At 35.4% G+C, this 12,964-nt stretch overlaps 1 protein-coding gene across 3 annotated transcripts in view; it reads left to right on the top strand.

Moving 5' to 3' along the window:
- LOC117120160 (lysosomal-trafficking regulator-like) overlaps positions 1-12,964 on the top strand; it is a 56,334-nt gene that overhangs the window by 3,594 nt on the left and 39,776 nt on the right. For all 3 annotated transcript variants that reach the window (XM_033265183.1, XM_033265182.1, XM_033265181.1), the window contains exons 3-7: positions 436-622; positions 3,904-3,994; positions 5,968-8,738; positions 9,478-9,648; positions 10,368-10,506. In XM_033265183.1, coding sequence (XP_033121074.1) covers positions 436-622; positions 3,904-3,994; positions 5,968-8,738; positions 9,478-9,648; positions 10,368-10,506 — 3,359 coding nt within the window. The remainder of the gene's footprint in view (positions 1-435; positions 623-3,903; positions 3,995-5,967; positions 8,739-9,477; positions 9,649-10,367; positions 10,507-12,964) is intronic.

The following is a 12,964-nucleotide window of genomic DNA, read 5'->3' as shown; positions in this document are numbered from 1 at the left end:
TAATAAAATTAAAAAACAGTACAAACAACATCATTACAACATCATAATAATAATAATAATAATAATAAAAAAATAATAATAATAACAACAACAACAATAACGTACAATCCTCATAACAAGTCTTAACAGTATTAAATTGACTTACATAAAGACATAATTCAAAATAGAAGTTTAATTTATAATGCCTAATATAATATAATATAATAATATATAGTATAATATAGAATAAAATAAAACATAATAAGAATATCTCAATAAAACAGCAATAAACAATGGCTAAGAGTTTAAAATATATCGTAAAACTTCAGCTTAAATGTATTTTCTATTTTGCAGTCCCGGAGCTCAATTGGTAAATTATTATAAAAATTAGGACAAAGATAACTAAATGCACATTTAAAACATTCCAAATTGACTGTATTCGGATATTTATTTCAGCACCGACATACCAAGTGCATTTAATATTATGACCCGGGAGTTTATGTCCGATATACAAGAACTTGCAACAAAAGCCCAGGCCAGTGATGGTGAAGTTGATGAAAATGGTTACACAATTCTTATGCAGTATCTTATACAAGGAAGAGGGTGGCTCATACTTAGTACATTGCACAACCTAGCAGCCCAGGTAAGAATGACACGTCATAATATTTCACGTTTATGTATTATGTTCATGTAGGTACATTTTGCAAGGAGTCTTGGGGTATGTTCACACACACACACAGCATGGCGTAGCTGGCGTAGCTTATGCAAGGCGTAAGCTAATCCATGGATTAAAATTCCAAAGTGTTCACTATATTAACGCTGGCGTTAAAAAAGGGAAGTGAGAGATTCTTGATGGGAAGACTATAATATATGGAACAGCTGCAGTGTTATTGTTTGTTGTACACGCTGTTGCCTAACATTACTGTCTTCGCTTTTGCTGTTTTTACTTCATTTTATCAAAGAAAGTGTAGCTCATGAGGTGCATAATATAGGCCTAGACACAGAAAACTGTGCTTGTTTGTTTGGTCTTTGGTTAGATACATAAACTCGATTTGCCAAGACAACTTTACTATTGCTAGTGCTAGATTTCCAATTTCTGACCTCAATTTGGTCCTGAGATACAGGACTGTCCCAAAGTCCAATGAAGTCGCTGACTTTGTTAGCCTTAATACAGCTCTAAAATTTTAGCCATTGTTCAATGTTAAAATTAACTTTACCAAATAATACGTTAAAAACCCTCGTAAATACCATAAAGGAAAACAATTGGTCACGCGCTTTCTTTTCGGAGTAGCTTGTTTGTTTATTACAAAACTAATCATGATTGGTCAGTCATTTGACCTGAGGTCAAAATCAATCAAGCATCACTAGCATTAGATCCAAGACGTTAACTACTGTAGTATGAGGTCTGCAGGACAGATGTGGCGTTAATAACGCGACTGCCTAATTCACACACAAAGGCATACACGGTACGTTACCCCAGCCTTGCGTTGTGTGTGAACATACCTTAAGGTTCCATTTCATAATCATGACCTTGATCTTCTTACTCCAAAATTTAATCACTATCAGATCAATATGTACACGGTGCAGTAAATTTTTATGGTCATCCATAATCTTGCTAACAAACAGTGGTGAATACAACCTCCTTGGCAAAGGTAACAACATGATTCGGTAAGGAGAAAGACTCACATACAGGATGTAAAGATCTTTGTTAAATAATTAGTAACATTGTCAACAAACCAGGTAGATAAACAGTTGTGGTTTTTAATACAAAGCAGGGAAATGGCCTAGCATTTAAGGTGAACAGGTGAACAGTTTTACAAAGGAAAGGTGATTACTCTTAAGGATGAATGTCAGTGATGTGACCTCATTTAATAGATATTTGACAGTTAGACAATTAAAAAAAGGAAAAGAAAAAAATAAAAGTAAGAACTGAGTAATGAATAGGTCATGAGGGAATTTCTGTATTTCACTTTTTTTTTTCTAAAAATGACATATTTTCTTTATAATAAAATAATAATTGTACAGATAAGAATAGCATTTTTAACAACTAACAGATTATCTCATAAATGCCTTAGCAAAAAAAAATCTAAAAATAGTTTATAAAACCATTTTTTTTTCACCCCGCTATGGGTTAATCCCTGAATAATAATTGTACAGATAAGAATAGCACTTTTAACAACTAACAGATTATCTCATAGATGCCTTAGCAAAAAAAAATCTAAAAATAGTTTATAAAACCGTTTTTTTTTTACCCCGCTATGGGTTAATCCCTGAATCACCCCTGTAAGTGAAAGAGAAAAATCATTACAAATACTATTCACCATAAAAGCCTTTAAAACCACATTGTTGATGTCATTATTCGTAGCAATATGAAAAGTAAACACTTGCGTGATTTAAATCTCATGAATGGTTGTACACTGTAGCGTACCAGGCCTTTTCATTTCACTGAAAGCTATACAAATATTGATATACAGTAGTGTTATTTACCAGAACATTTAAGAGTTTGGCATACACTACACATTACAGTACTGTATGTTAGAGGCCCAACGGTATATTTGAAATCAGTGCTAATAATTAACTCGGTGGCTCATATAAATTAAGGTAGGAACTCCAGCTTGTGTTCTGATATATTATGTAATGATAATTGATAATATTAAAAGCTTGATAATGATGATAGTTCATGATAGGACGTTTAAGGTACAGTGAATTAACCTAATTTTTGAACTTTAATTTTAAAAGTTCATAATATTTGTTTATGATAAAATGTACCAGTGATTTTATAAATGGCACAGTAACCACTGCCAGGTTGTCAAACACATTGTGAAGAGCTGTCCAAAACCTGACTGCTTCGCTATATAGATTTTATTGGTTCAAATTAAAATAGGGCATCCTATATGCTTGCTTTAAAATAAGCATTTAAACGTAGTCTATAGTTGGTTGTCATTTGAACCTGATAGTACTATAATTCTATAACAGTTATGTCAAGGCCTTTATGTGATTCATATTTTTCCCACTGTATCAACGCAGGGGCATAGGCTGCTTTTTTCGTAAGAGACAGGGGTGGAGGGATGCGAAAGTTGAGGATGAGGATCTAAATCTTTAATCGAATGAAAAATATGATTATTTTCAGTATTTTAACATATTTTAGTGGATAGTGGAACTAATTGGAGCTGTCATGGTGGGGGGGAGGGGGGAGACGGTTGTGCGTCTACATCCTGTGCATCCCTAAGCCTATACCCGTGAAATACTGAGGAATATTCCATAAGGTTGTAGTTATGCATTTGCTAAGCATGTAGATGAAGGGGTGGGGATGGTGGTGAGAAAATAAGGGTGTTAATATTGAATATAGATGCATGTTAGAAATGGACTGTTCAATCCAAAATAAACTGCCATCATGAAAGCAGTGACTGTGGATCTTAAAGTATCATCATAGCAAAAATATGCCCTTTGCTCTTCAATGACAAAACAATGTTATTGTCACATGGCATTGTGACAAACTATGTCACATGAGCTGGTCATTTACTGTGCAGTAGGTTGACATCACATGTGTTTTGTAGATTGCCTTGGTTTCCTTTTCCTTTAGGTTATAAATGCAAGTAAAAATTTCCTGTATTGTTATAGCAGATACTAATCGGTTTGACTCGGCCATCACAGGAGACCTTTTGATAGCGCTACGTGTAAAGGACTATCGAACCCTGTAACATTTCTTGTGTACTTTCTATAACAGAGTATTGATCTTTCAACCATTTACAAAGAAATTGTAAATATATGTGAATTTTATTGAGTGATTTTGAGCTTTTATTTAGTTCTATCATAATCCAGATATTTTAACAAGATGATTTTTTTTTTTGAATGAGAATAAAATATTATTTTTGTGTACTATTTCTTTTAAAATACCATAATTTTATTGTCATTTTATTTTAGGCATTATCTTGTATAAATGTAGAACTCGGAAACTTGCTAATTACATTGCTGCAAGAAACGCTGCGTGTACCACTCAGGCATAAGGATCATGGTAGGTTTAATCTTTAAATCTATCATCATAGAATAATAAATGTATTAGAAAATTTCCAGTAGGAAATATTTAGCACCAACTAATGGAAGTTGGTAGTCAGACCTCACTGTGAATTAAAATGCATCATATTAAAAATATAAACCATGAAATTGTCCCTATCTTAAGACATGTGACAACTTTTATTTAACAAATTTGTGTGGTGTGCCATTATATGGGTATGAATGGTTTTCATATTACACTCAAATTTGGGCATATCACATAGAATTTTTCTTAGTGTGGACCGAGATTTAGTCTATTAGTGTTTTGCCTAGGAAAGATTGCTTGGTGTGACACTGCTTTTAAAGAGTGCCCTGGATTAAAACATCGGGCGTAGAGTAGATTCAGCGAAAATTGAGAATGCAGAATTAAATCCCTATTCCAATGAAAAACATAATGGTCGTTTTTTAGTATTTTAATCCACTTAGTGGAACTAGTTTACCAGAAGCGGTTTGGAGCAGCGGGAACGGTTTGGTTTCTCAACCTCGAGGTCGGGGTTTCAAACCTTCGCTGTGCATTTCGCTTGTGTCCTTGAGCAAGACACTTTATCTGCATTGCTTCTCTTCACCCAGGAGTATAAATGGGTACCTGGTGGGGTTGCCTGCTCCTGCGCTGATTACCAGCAGCAACACTTAGCATGTGGACCCAATGACCAGGGAAAGGAACTGCGCTTTATAACCGCAAGGAAGAGGCGCACTATAAATGCCAGTACCAGTACCAGTTACTGCCATGTGGAAGTGGGGTTCATTGGCACCCCAGCATCCTCCAGCCTATACTGATGAAACATTTCAAGATACAAACACTGGATACAGAAGCTGCATCTACCGTATCAAATATTATTTAATATAACCTGTGATTTGTCTATATTTGGGTATGATATGATATGGGTATCAATGTAAGGGTAATTCATACAAATTTGATAGTGTGGACACATTAAATGAGGTTTAGGAAATAAATTTGAGAGAAATGAATACTTCTTTTCAACAGAACTGAAGCCAGGATTCTGTGGTTGGATGGCATATCAAACACCAAACTACACTATCAAATTTTACAGTATGTGACAAATAAATGTGATCATATGCTCATATTTGAGTGTAAAATGACATCATCATTATTCCCATATATGGGCACATCACACAAATTTATGTCACATAAAATTTGATAATGTGAACAGAGCTTAAAAGCCCTGTCCAGACTATCAAATTTTATTTGACAAAAACATGTGACATGTCTAAATATGGTCATGATGACATCACATGTCACGATAAGCACATCATGACTATATATGGGCATGCAGCAGTTCTTTGTCAAATAAAATTTGAGTCTGGACAGAGCCTTCATACCATTCATTATACCACCTTTGAACCAATAACACTAACACAAATTAAATGAAACTTAAATGAAAAAAAAAATATTTTTAATAATTAAAGTGCAAAAATTATTAGTGATTAAATAATATTAAAAATAAAAATGTATACATTTTGCCAAAGTAAACATTGCACTTTCAAAAGGTATCGTGCTGTGTCATGAGAGTTGTGGCTTGGCTAAAATGCTATAATTTGATTTAAAATTGAAGTGAAAAAGAAACTTAGAGCAGATATTATATACAAATGTGTTTATCTTTTGTTATCTTTATTATATTGCATGATTGCACAATCAAGATATATGCAGGGGCCGATTTTTTTTTTGGGGGGGGGGGGGGCTGACCAGCCAACCTCACCCTTTTAGAAAGTTAAAAAAAAAAATAGAAGAAAGGAAAAAAAAGAAAACATAGATCGCCCAAACGCGTCAGAGGTTATTTTCGGGCTTTTGGAAAACATAAATCACATTTATTTGTCACATAAAATTTGATAGAGTGCAGAGAGATTTACTCTTTTTCCGTAAAGTTGTTATTTGCTTATTGCTAATTTTGACGTGTCTTTCTACATTATTGACAGATGCATCTTATTGGGTTCCGCATGTGAGTTGTTCATTCCCACAACAGAAGGGAGTTCCTCAAAGACTACTGAGCTCAATCCATCAAGGTGGTCATCCTCGTAAGTACCAACCAAGTATGTCGACTGGATGGCAGCATGGAACCAGAGTTGGGAGACTGCACTCTGAAAAGAAATACGATAGCACTGACTCCGAAGGAGAAACAAAACCGAGAAGGATTAGATATGGGCCACTGAGAGAACGACAGAGTTATTTTCTGCAATCATTGAATCGTCGAAGGAAGAGTAGTGTTGTCAGGACAGCCTATGAGGTTGATCCTCAGTCTGCCTTGGTGCTAACAGAAGAGAATGATGCATTTGATCTATTTCTGGTTCTTTTGGCTCTACTTGAGAAACTGTGTGCAAATGAGTTATTAAGTAATACAAACAGGACTAGTTTATCTTTTGTTCTTGTGCCGCAAATGATGGAGATTTTGAGCTTTTTGAAGGAGTTTCATTTTGAAGAAAGAAAGAGTGTTGAAGCACTAGAACTTGGTAAAGGATGGGATGAAGATGAGATTCTGCCAACATTGCAACGATTGATTTTGAGAGTGCTGCTTAAGCTCTGCCATACTGTTGGTTCTAATTTGGATGGTGCTACAAGAATTTCTTCAACAAAAACCTTGACTTCTCTTATGCAAATTGCTAAGCATATCATGAAGGTGATTGATGGATCAAAGCCTTTTGAAACCATTTATGAAGATGCATCAGGTGATTCTCAATGCATGTCGGATGATGACTCAGAGATTTTTACTGATGCACAACAGCATTTATCTAAAACAGACAGCAAAAATACTTCTATTACATTCAATTTTCTCTACCTGTCTGAAATTTTGCAAGGAATCTTAGAGCTTATAACGTCTTTATTGCGTAACTCTACCACAAACCACACTGTCATTACCCATGTCAATGTTCTTTTGCAAGAATTTGAAAGCCAGTCAGGTTTTGATCTTCTTTCAGAGGTGATCAAAGATCTGGATGGGTGTTTAGTTATTGGAGTGGATAAAGATGGACAGATTAAAGAAATGTTGCGAGGCCTGATCAAGGGTCTGTCTGCCATGATCACAGCACTCAAGCGTTCAAAGTTGGAATACATGCACAAAATGCAGTGTCTTAAACGGACTCACAGGCAGTGTGATTACTCAAAATATATGCATCACCATCATAATATATATGGCATGAGCTGTGCTATTTATCAAGAGCAACTGCAGCATGAAAACAATCTGCAGACATTAAAATCGGATTTTACAACTACAGAAACCCACCAGACACAGCCTCTTTCATCAAATTTGAAATGCTGTGTTTCTCGCGTTACCGAAACTCTTCTCCAACTGTTTAGGCAATCACAATACAAGCTTGTTTTAGCTGGAATTTTATTTGCTATAGAGAACTCCGGAATTTGTTGTTGCATGACACCAGAACAAATCATTTTACCCCTCCTAGAGAATCTGCCAAAACAGTCGGCACAATTAAGACCATATATCTTAAGCATTATTGGGAAACTTATCTTAGAACAATTAGGAGGTAGTGAGAAACATGATAACTTTAACCTTGATATGTGTGCAGAATGTCAGGAAAGAAGGAGGAAGGTCTGCTCTTCCATATCAGAGCTTAAGAATCCTGAAGCCTTTGGTTCTTCAGATAGTGCAATTAGTAGTGATGGCAGTCTTCCAGAAGATGACACAATATTTTCTAAATGGAATTTTATTCATATGTATAGACGTTTTCTCACACACAAAGACAAAGCTTTGGGTATACAGGTGGCCAGACATTTGTACCATCTTATTAAACGTGGAGATTTTTCGTTAAAGCAAAGTCTTTACAGAAAGGTTTACCTGCCATGCTTTGAGTTGCATTCCAAGCAAGGGCAAGATGTCGTGGATGACAGTGAACTTATCAGTGCAGAGGTACTGGAACATTGTTTCTGTGCGCTGCCACCATTATTAACAACGACATCTGCACAGAGTTTATTTTTATACCAAGGTGGACTTAATCAACTCTTGTATCTTCTGAAGCTGGAGAACACAAGGCCATATGTCCTGCGAGTTTTTGAGGTGTTAATATTGTCTGAGCATGCCGCCCAGCGAGGTGATGACGAGAGTGGTGCACAGTCGCGGCAGATTGTTTCTGAAAGAACTGCGCAAGAAGAAAAATTCTCTCAGTTTACTTCTTCTTTCTCTGAAAGCTTGAGTATTCAAAGTGTGGAGTCAAATAATGTCATTGAAGCATTTGTAGATGTTCTACTTAATGTTATACCAAAAGATGACGAAGTATTAAAATCCTTAGAGGAATTGTTTGAATCTGAAAAAGGACACACAAGTTCACCCAGCAATATTAACAGTAAATCTAGTTCATGTTCCAGTAGTAAAACGATGACACCAATTCCTGTAATTGAAAATGGTTCACCAGGGACCTACTCAGAAAATGTTGTACTTTGTCGAAGTAAGAGTCGGCTAGAACAGGCTGCAGGTATTTGGCGAAGTGCCAAGTACCTACTGACACACAGTTCAGGGTTTCAAGATGAATTTTTACAGTGCCGTGGTCCGTGGACATCAAGGTTTCTCTTGCAGGAATCATTGACTGCTCTTGTAAAGATCAGTGAAGATCTGGACGGCAGTGTCAATAGTAATGCTGCTGAGGTGGATAATTCAAGATTCAACATTATCTTGGACTTGTTCTGCTCAACTTTAAGTATCTGTCTTAGTTCAGCCTCCATCTATAACATTAACACAATGGTGAGATGCATTCTTATTAATTTTTTTTTTACACAAGTACACATAGCCTCACATGCTCTCCCCTCCCCAAAATTGTGGGTAGAGTTTATACCCCCAGGAATCAGAAAATGAAGCACAAATGCCTACATTAGTTTTTAGAAAGTCCAGACTATCCTCGGCCTAGGTAGCCCAGGGCTAGATACAGCTAGCATTTTGGTACTATATTTTAATGCAGTATTTTTCAATTGTTTAATTTTACATAAAGAATTGTTAAACTGAGGCAAAATTTTTTTGTATATGGTTAGTTTTAAACCACTGACCTTTGGGAATAGGCGAGAAACTGTGGTTTTGTTGAATGCCAAACAGCAGCATTTTTGACCACTACAGGAAGTTGCAAAATTTAGGTGGGCAGACATTGATGGTTAACAAATTAAATGTGTTATGTTTATTTCATTATGTAATATTTATAAATTTATTGAAAATCCTGTTACACTCACTAATATAAATTACTTAAGAAATAATTTTTATTACTATGTGCTAATATTGATAAAGTCAGACATATTTTTAAAGGCTTTTAAAAGAAGTTGTTAATATTGTTTGGAAAATTTTTTTGTTTTTTGTTTTGGTTTTCATTTTTTATTTTTTGTTTGTTTTGGACCAATCTTGGTACATGGCTAAACAAGGTCAATTTATGGAGAACTTAAAAATAATTCAAGTTTTAAACAAATATATTATAAATTTTAATGTTTTTGTTTTTCAGGACTTATCTTTAACCAGCATTATCCAGAGGGTAAAACAAACTCTGGCTGAGTATGGCAACTTACATTCAGCCATTGGGAAGTCTATAATTGAGTGTATCTTAAGCACATCACTGCTTTTAAATCTTGACCCAAACCGGTTTCACAACAGTCGGATATGCAACTTATCAAAGGTAACTATAATAGAGCGGCTTAGTTCAGTTGGCTAAACTAGTGGTATAGCCACGGTATGTGCGCTGAACCGTGGAGATCTCTTGGTCCGTAGTTCAATTCCCATCGCTGCTCTCCTTATATTTCAGCTGGAGAGCTGAAATGCAAGTTACGATAGTGCACCGTCTTTCGGATGAGATGTTAAAGCGTTGTTCCCATTTGCTTTGTAGGCCATGTGCACTTTAAAGAATGCAGTACACCTTTCGGAAAAGAATGGGGGATTGTTTCCCGGTGTACTGCACAATCACCGCTAGAAGGACCCCACTGGAAATAATTCTTCTTTAGACGTTTTTGGGTTATCCTTGGTGTTTACACCAAATAAATCCAATCCAATCCAATACCTACTTACATATTTTTAATATTTTTATTAGAAAATATAAAAACGTGTTTGTAAAATAGAACATGTTTCAGGCAGTGTATCTTTATATACACTCATAACAGCTGAAAGTGTGTCTGTTTTATTTAATTTATGCGTGCTTATAGACTCATACCTTTTAAGTATGAAAAAGTGCTTCTGGTTAGAATTGAATCTGCAGCAGTATTACCACTAAGACCACAAAAACCAATTTGTATATAACAGATTCAGTCCAACCAGTATGAATATGTAGTATACAGGTTATATACAGTTTATATAATTATATTATATACTGGGTAACGATTATATTAATTTCTACTGTAACAGCAGAAGGATCGTAGTGGAACTTTTAACTGGGAGGATCTTTACGATGTCAGTGATTCCACCAGTGATCAAGGGGAATCGTGGATCACAGAAGGTGGCTATGAAGCTGACAGTGAAAGGGATCACAATGACCTTAGTGCAGGTATGTCAGCAAATTTACATTGGGCTTCCATCTTCTACAATTTAAAATAACTTCAATCTTATGCAAATTAAAGTTACTGTAACTTGCGGTACACCACGTAGATTCCACAAATTAAAATAGGAAATTTTAGACTATTGGACTTGCAACCGTCACATCATCACACACTTGGTGAATTGGGAAGTACACCATTACATGCGTGTGGGTTCCCAAGTCTGGACTGCAAGTTGTGGGAATCTCCCATAGATCGGAACGGTCTACCGCAGTCTTGGTTTCCCAACCTCGAGGTCGGGGTTTCAATCCGTCGCTGTGCATTTCGCTTGCCTCCTTGAGCAAGGCACTTTATCAGCATTGCTTCTCTCCACCCAGGAGTAAATTGGTGGGGTTGCCTGCCAGTGCTACTGCGCCAATATGGCAGCAACACTTAAGCATGAGGACCCAATGACCAGGGACAACAAAGTGATTTGTAACCTAAAGGAATATGCGCTATATAAATACTAAAATAACAATAACAAACAAGCAAAAATCTCCTGGAAAATAACCCATCTTCCACAAATTAATAATATTATCAATTGACTCAAGGAAAACAGTGCCGATGGGTATCACCAAATAGTGTAGAACTTCAAGAGGTCCGACTGCCCTGGTTTTGTATGCACGCAATGGAATGTTAAAAACAAGTACTGTCACGAGATAGGGGCGCCCTATTAGTACTCAAGTAGAGTTCGAAACTCGAACATGTACGCAGCACACGTTCAATACCAAACATCTTTTAAGGACATGTGTTAAAAAAATAACTAGGGACCCCTGAATGGCTTAAACCTGTCTTCTGAAAGATGGTGCTCTGACCTGTTTTTTTACAGGGAATGGAACTTGGTGAAATAGGGACAAAAGTTCACCCATGCACAGGGTGCATGTAGTGGTTACTCCCCCTCTCCATCCACACCCTGTTTTAACACAACGGCACTATGGCACTATGGAGCTATCATATCATGCAGCTTTGCATTATAATATCATAAATTATTCTCTCAAAGCAGAGTACACATGCTTAATTTTAAAGGTTAGCTTATGTTAACATAATTATTGATAGCCATATTTGGAGTCAGCTGGCCTGGTGGGCCATTTGTGTTGGATTATGGTGCCAAATTCAGAAGATACTATACCTAACATTACACAATTGCAGACTGTAGCAACAATATAAATACATCTGTCTTGGAAAACATGGGCCAAATAAAGTAAATAAACATGTTTTCTGTAATCCTCTATAATCTTGCATAAATCCAATTACAATAAATAATAACAATCAGTAAATGAAGGCTATGTGTGTGTTAATCTCTGTCCACACTGTAATGTTTTATATGACAAATACTGTGATATGCCCATATATAGGTATGACATTACATCATTATTCTTTATTAAAAATTCCACCAAAATTATAACAAGTCATGACCCTTAAGATCAAATTGAATTATTTATTTCAAATCACTTTTATTCAATAAAATTTCAGATACATATAAAAATATAAATATAAAAAAAAAATATAAATAAAAAATAAAAAAAAAAAAAAAAAAAAAAGAATTGAATAAAAGGAAGAATCAATGAATGAATAAAACTCTCTAGGTTACATCTTTAAAATAAGATGACAAGGGAGTAAAAACACAAAAAAAACCCAAAAAACAGGACAACAAGAAAAACAAGAGTTTCGAGAGCATTGTACAATTCATGACGGCCAAATGAAGTGAAAGACTAGGAGAAAATTACAAATTACTAAGTTGTAAGAAAGGGAGGATTGGTCCACGAGGGTTCATCTTTTGCATGGAATATGGAAAAGGAGGATATTATTGCTAATTTTGAAAGGTTATCACGAAACAATTTGAATGGTACTGTCTTGCCACAAAGGGCGTGAACAGATTTAAAACGATGAAGATTTGTAGAGGAAATGAACCCCCGGGAACCAACCTCAAAAACGATCAATTCGATATCATAGCCAGCGTCTGAGAGGTCCGTAACTAGAGGGGAATACTTGTTCAACTTTCTTTATGAGCAGCATCAATTGAAGTATCAAATGGAATAGTGAGTTCCATGATGGTAAGTTTTCTTAAGTCGGGCCAATAAAGGCAGATATCGGGAATGAGATTTGTTGGGATGCATTCAGTTGGGATTGTAGAGCAGTACAAAAGATAGATATCAAGTTTACAATATATAAAAATAAGATAAAATTTGCAATTAACAAATAGAAATAAAGAAGTTAAGAATTACAATTTGAATTAAAAAGATAAAAAAATGGATATAATAGGAATAAAAAAGATAAACAATTGAAAATTGGATGAAAAAGATAGAAAATAGGATTTAAAAGCAAGATGAAATCAAAGGTAGGTATGGTGTTTTGTTAGTTACAAATAAGCAAAAGGTTTATGAGTTGCCTATCCATATATGGTTTTGATATTTCATCATCATGCCTATA

The sequence above is a fragment of the Anneissia japonica genome, unplaced genomic scaffold, assembly GCF_011630105.1.
Source record: "Anneissia japonica isolate Jap-2015-1 unplaced genomic scaffold, ASM1163010v1 scaffold401_len1656234_cov178, whole genome shotgun sequence".
In the NCBI taxonomy this organism is placed as follows: domain Eukaryota; kingdom Metazoa; phylum Echinodermata; class Crinoidea; order Comatulida; family Comatulidae; genus Anneissia; species Anneissia japonica.
This window is presented reverse-complemented; position numbering and strand designations above follow the sequence as displayed.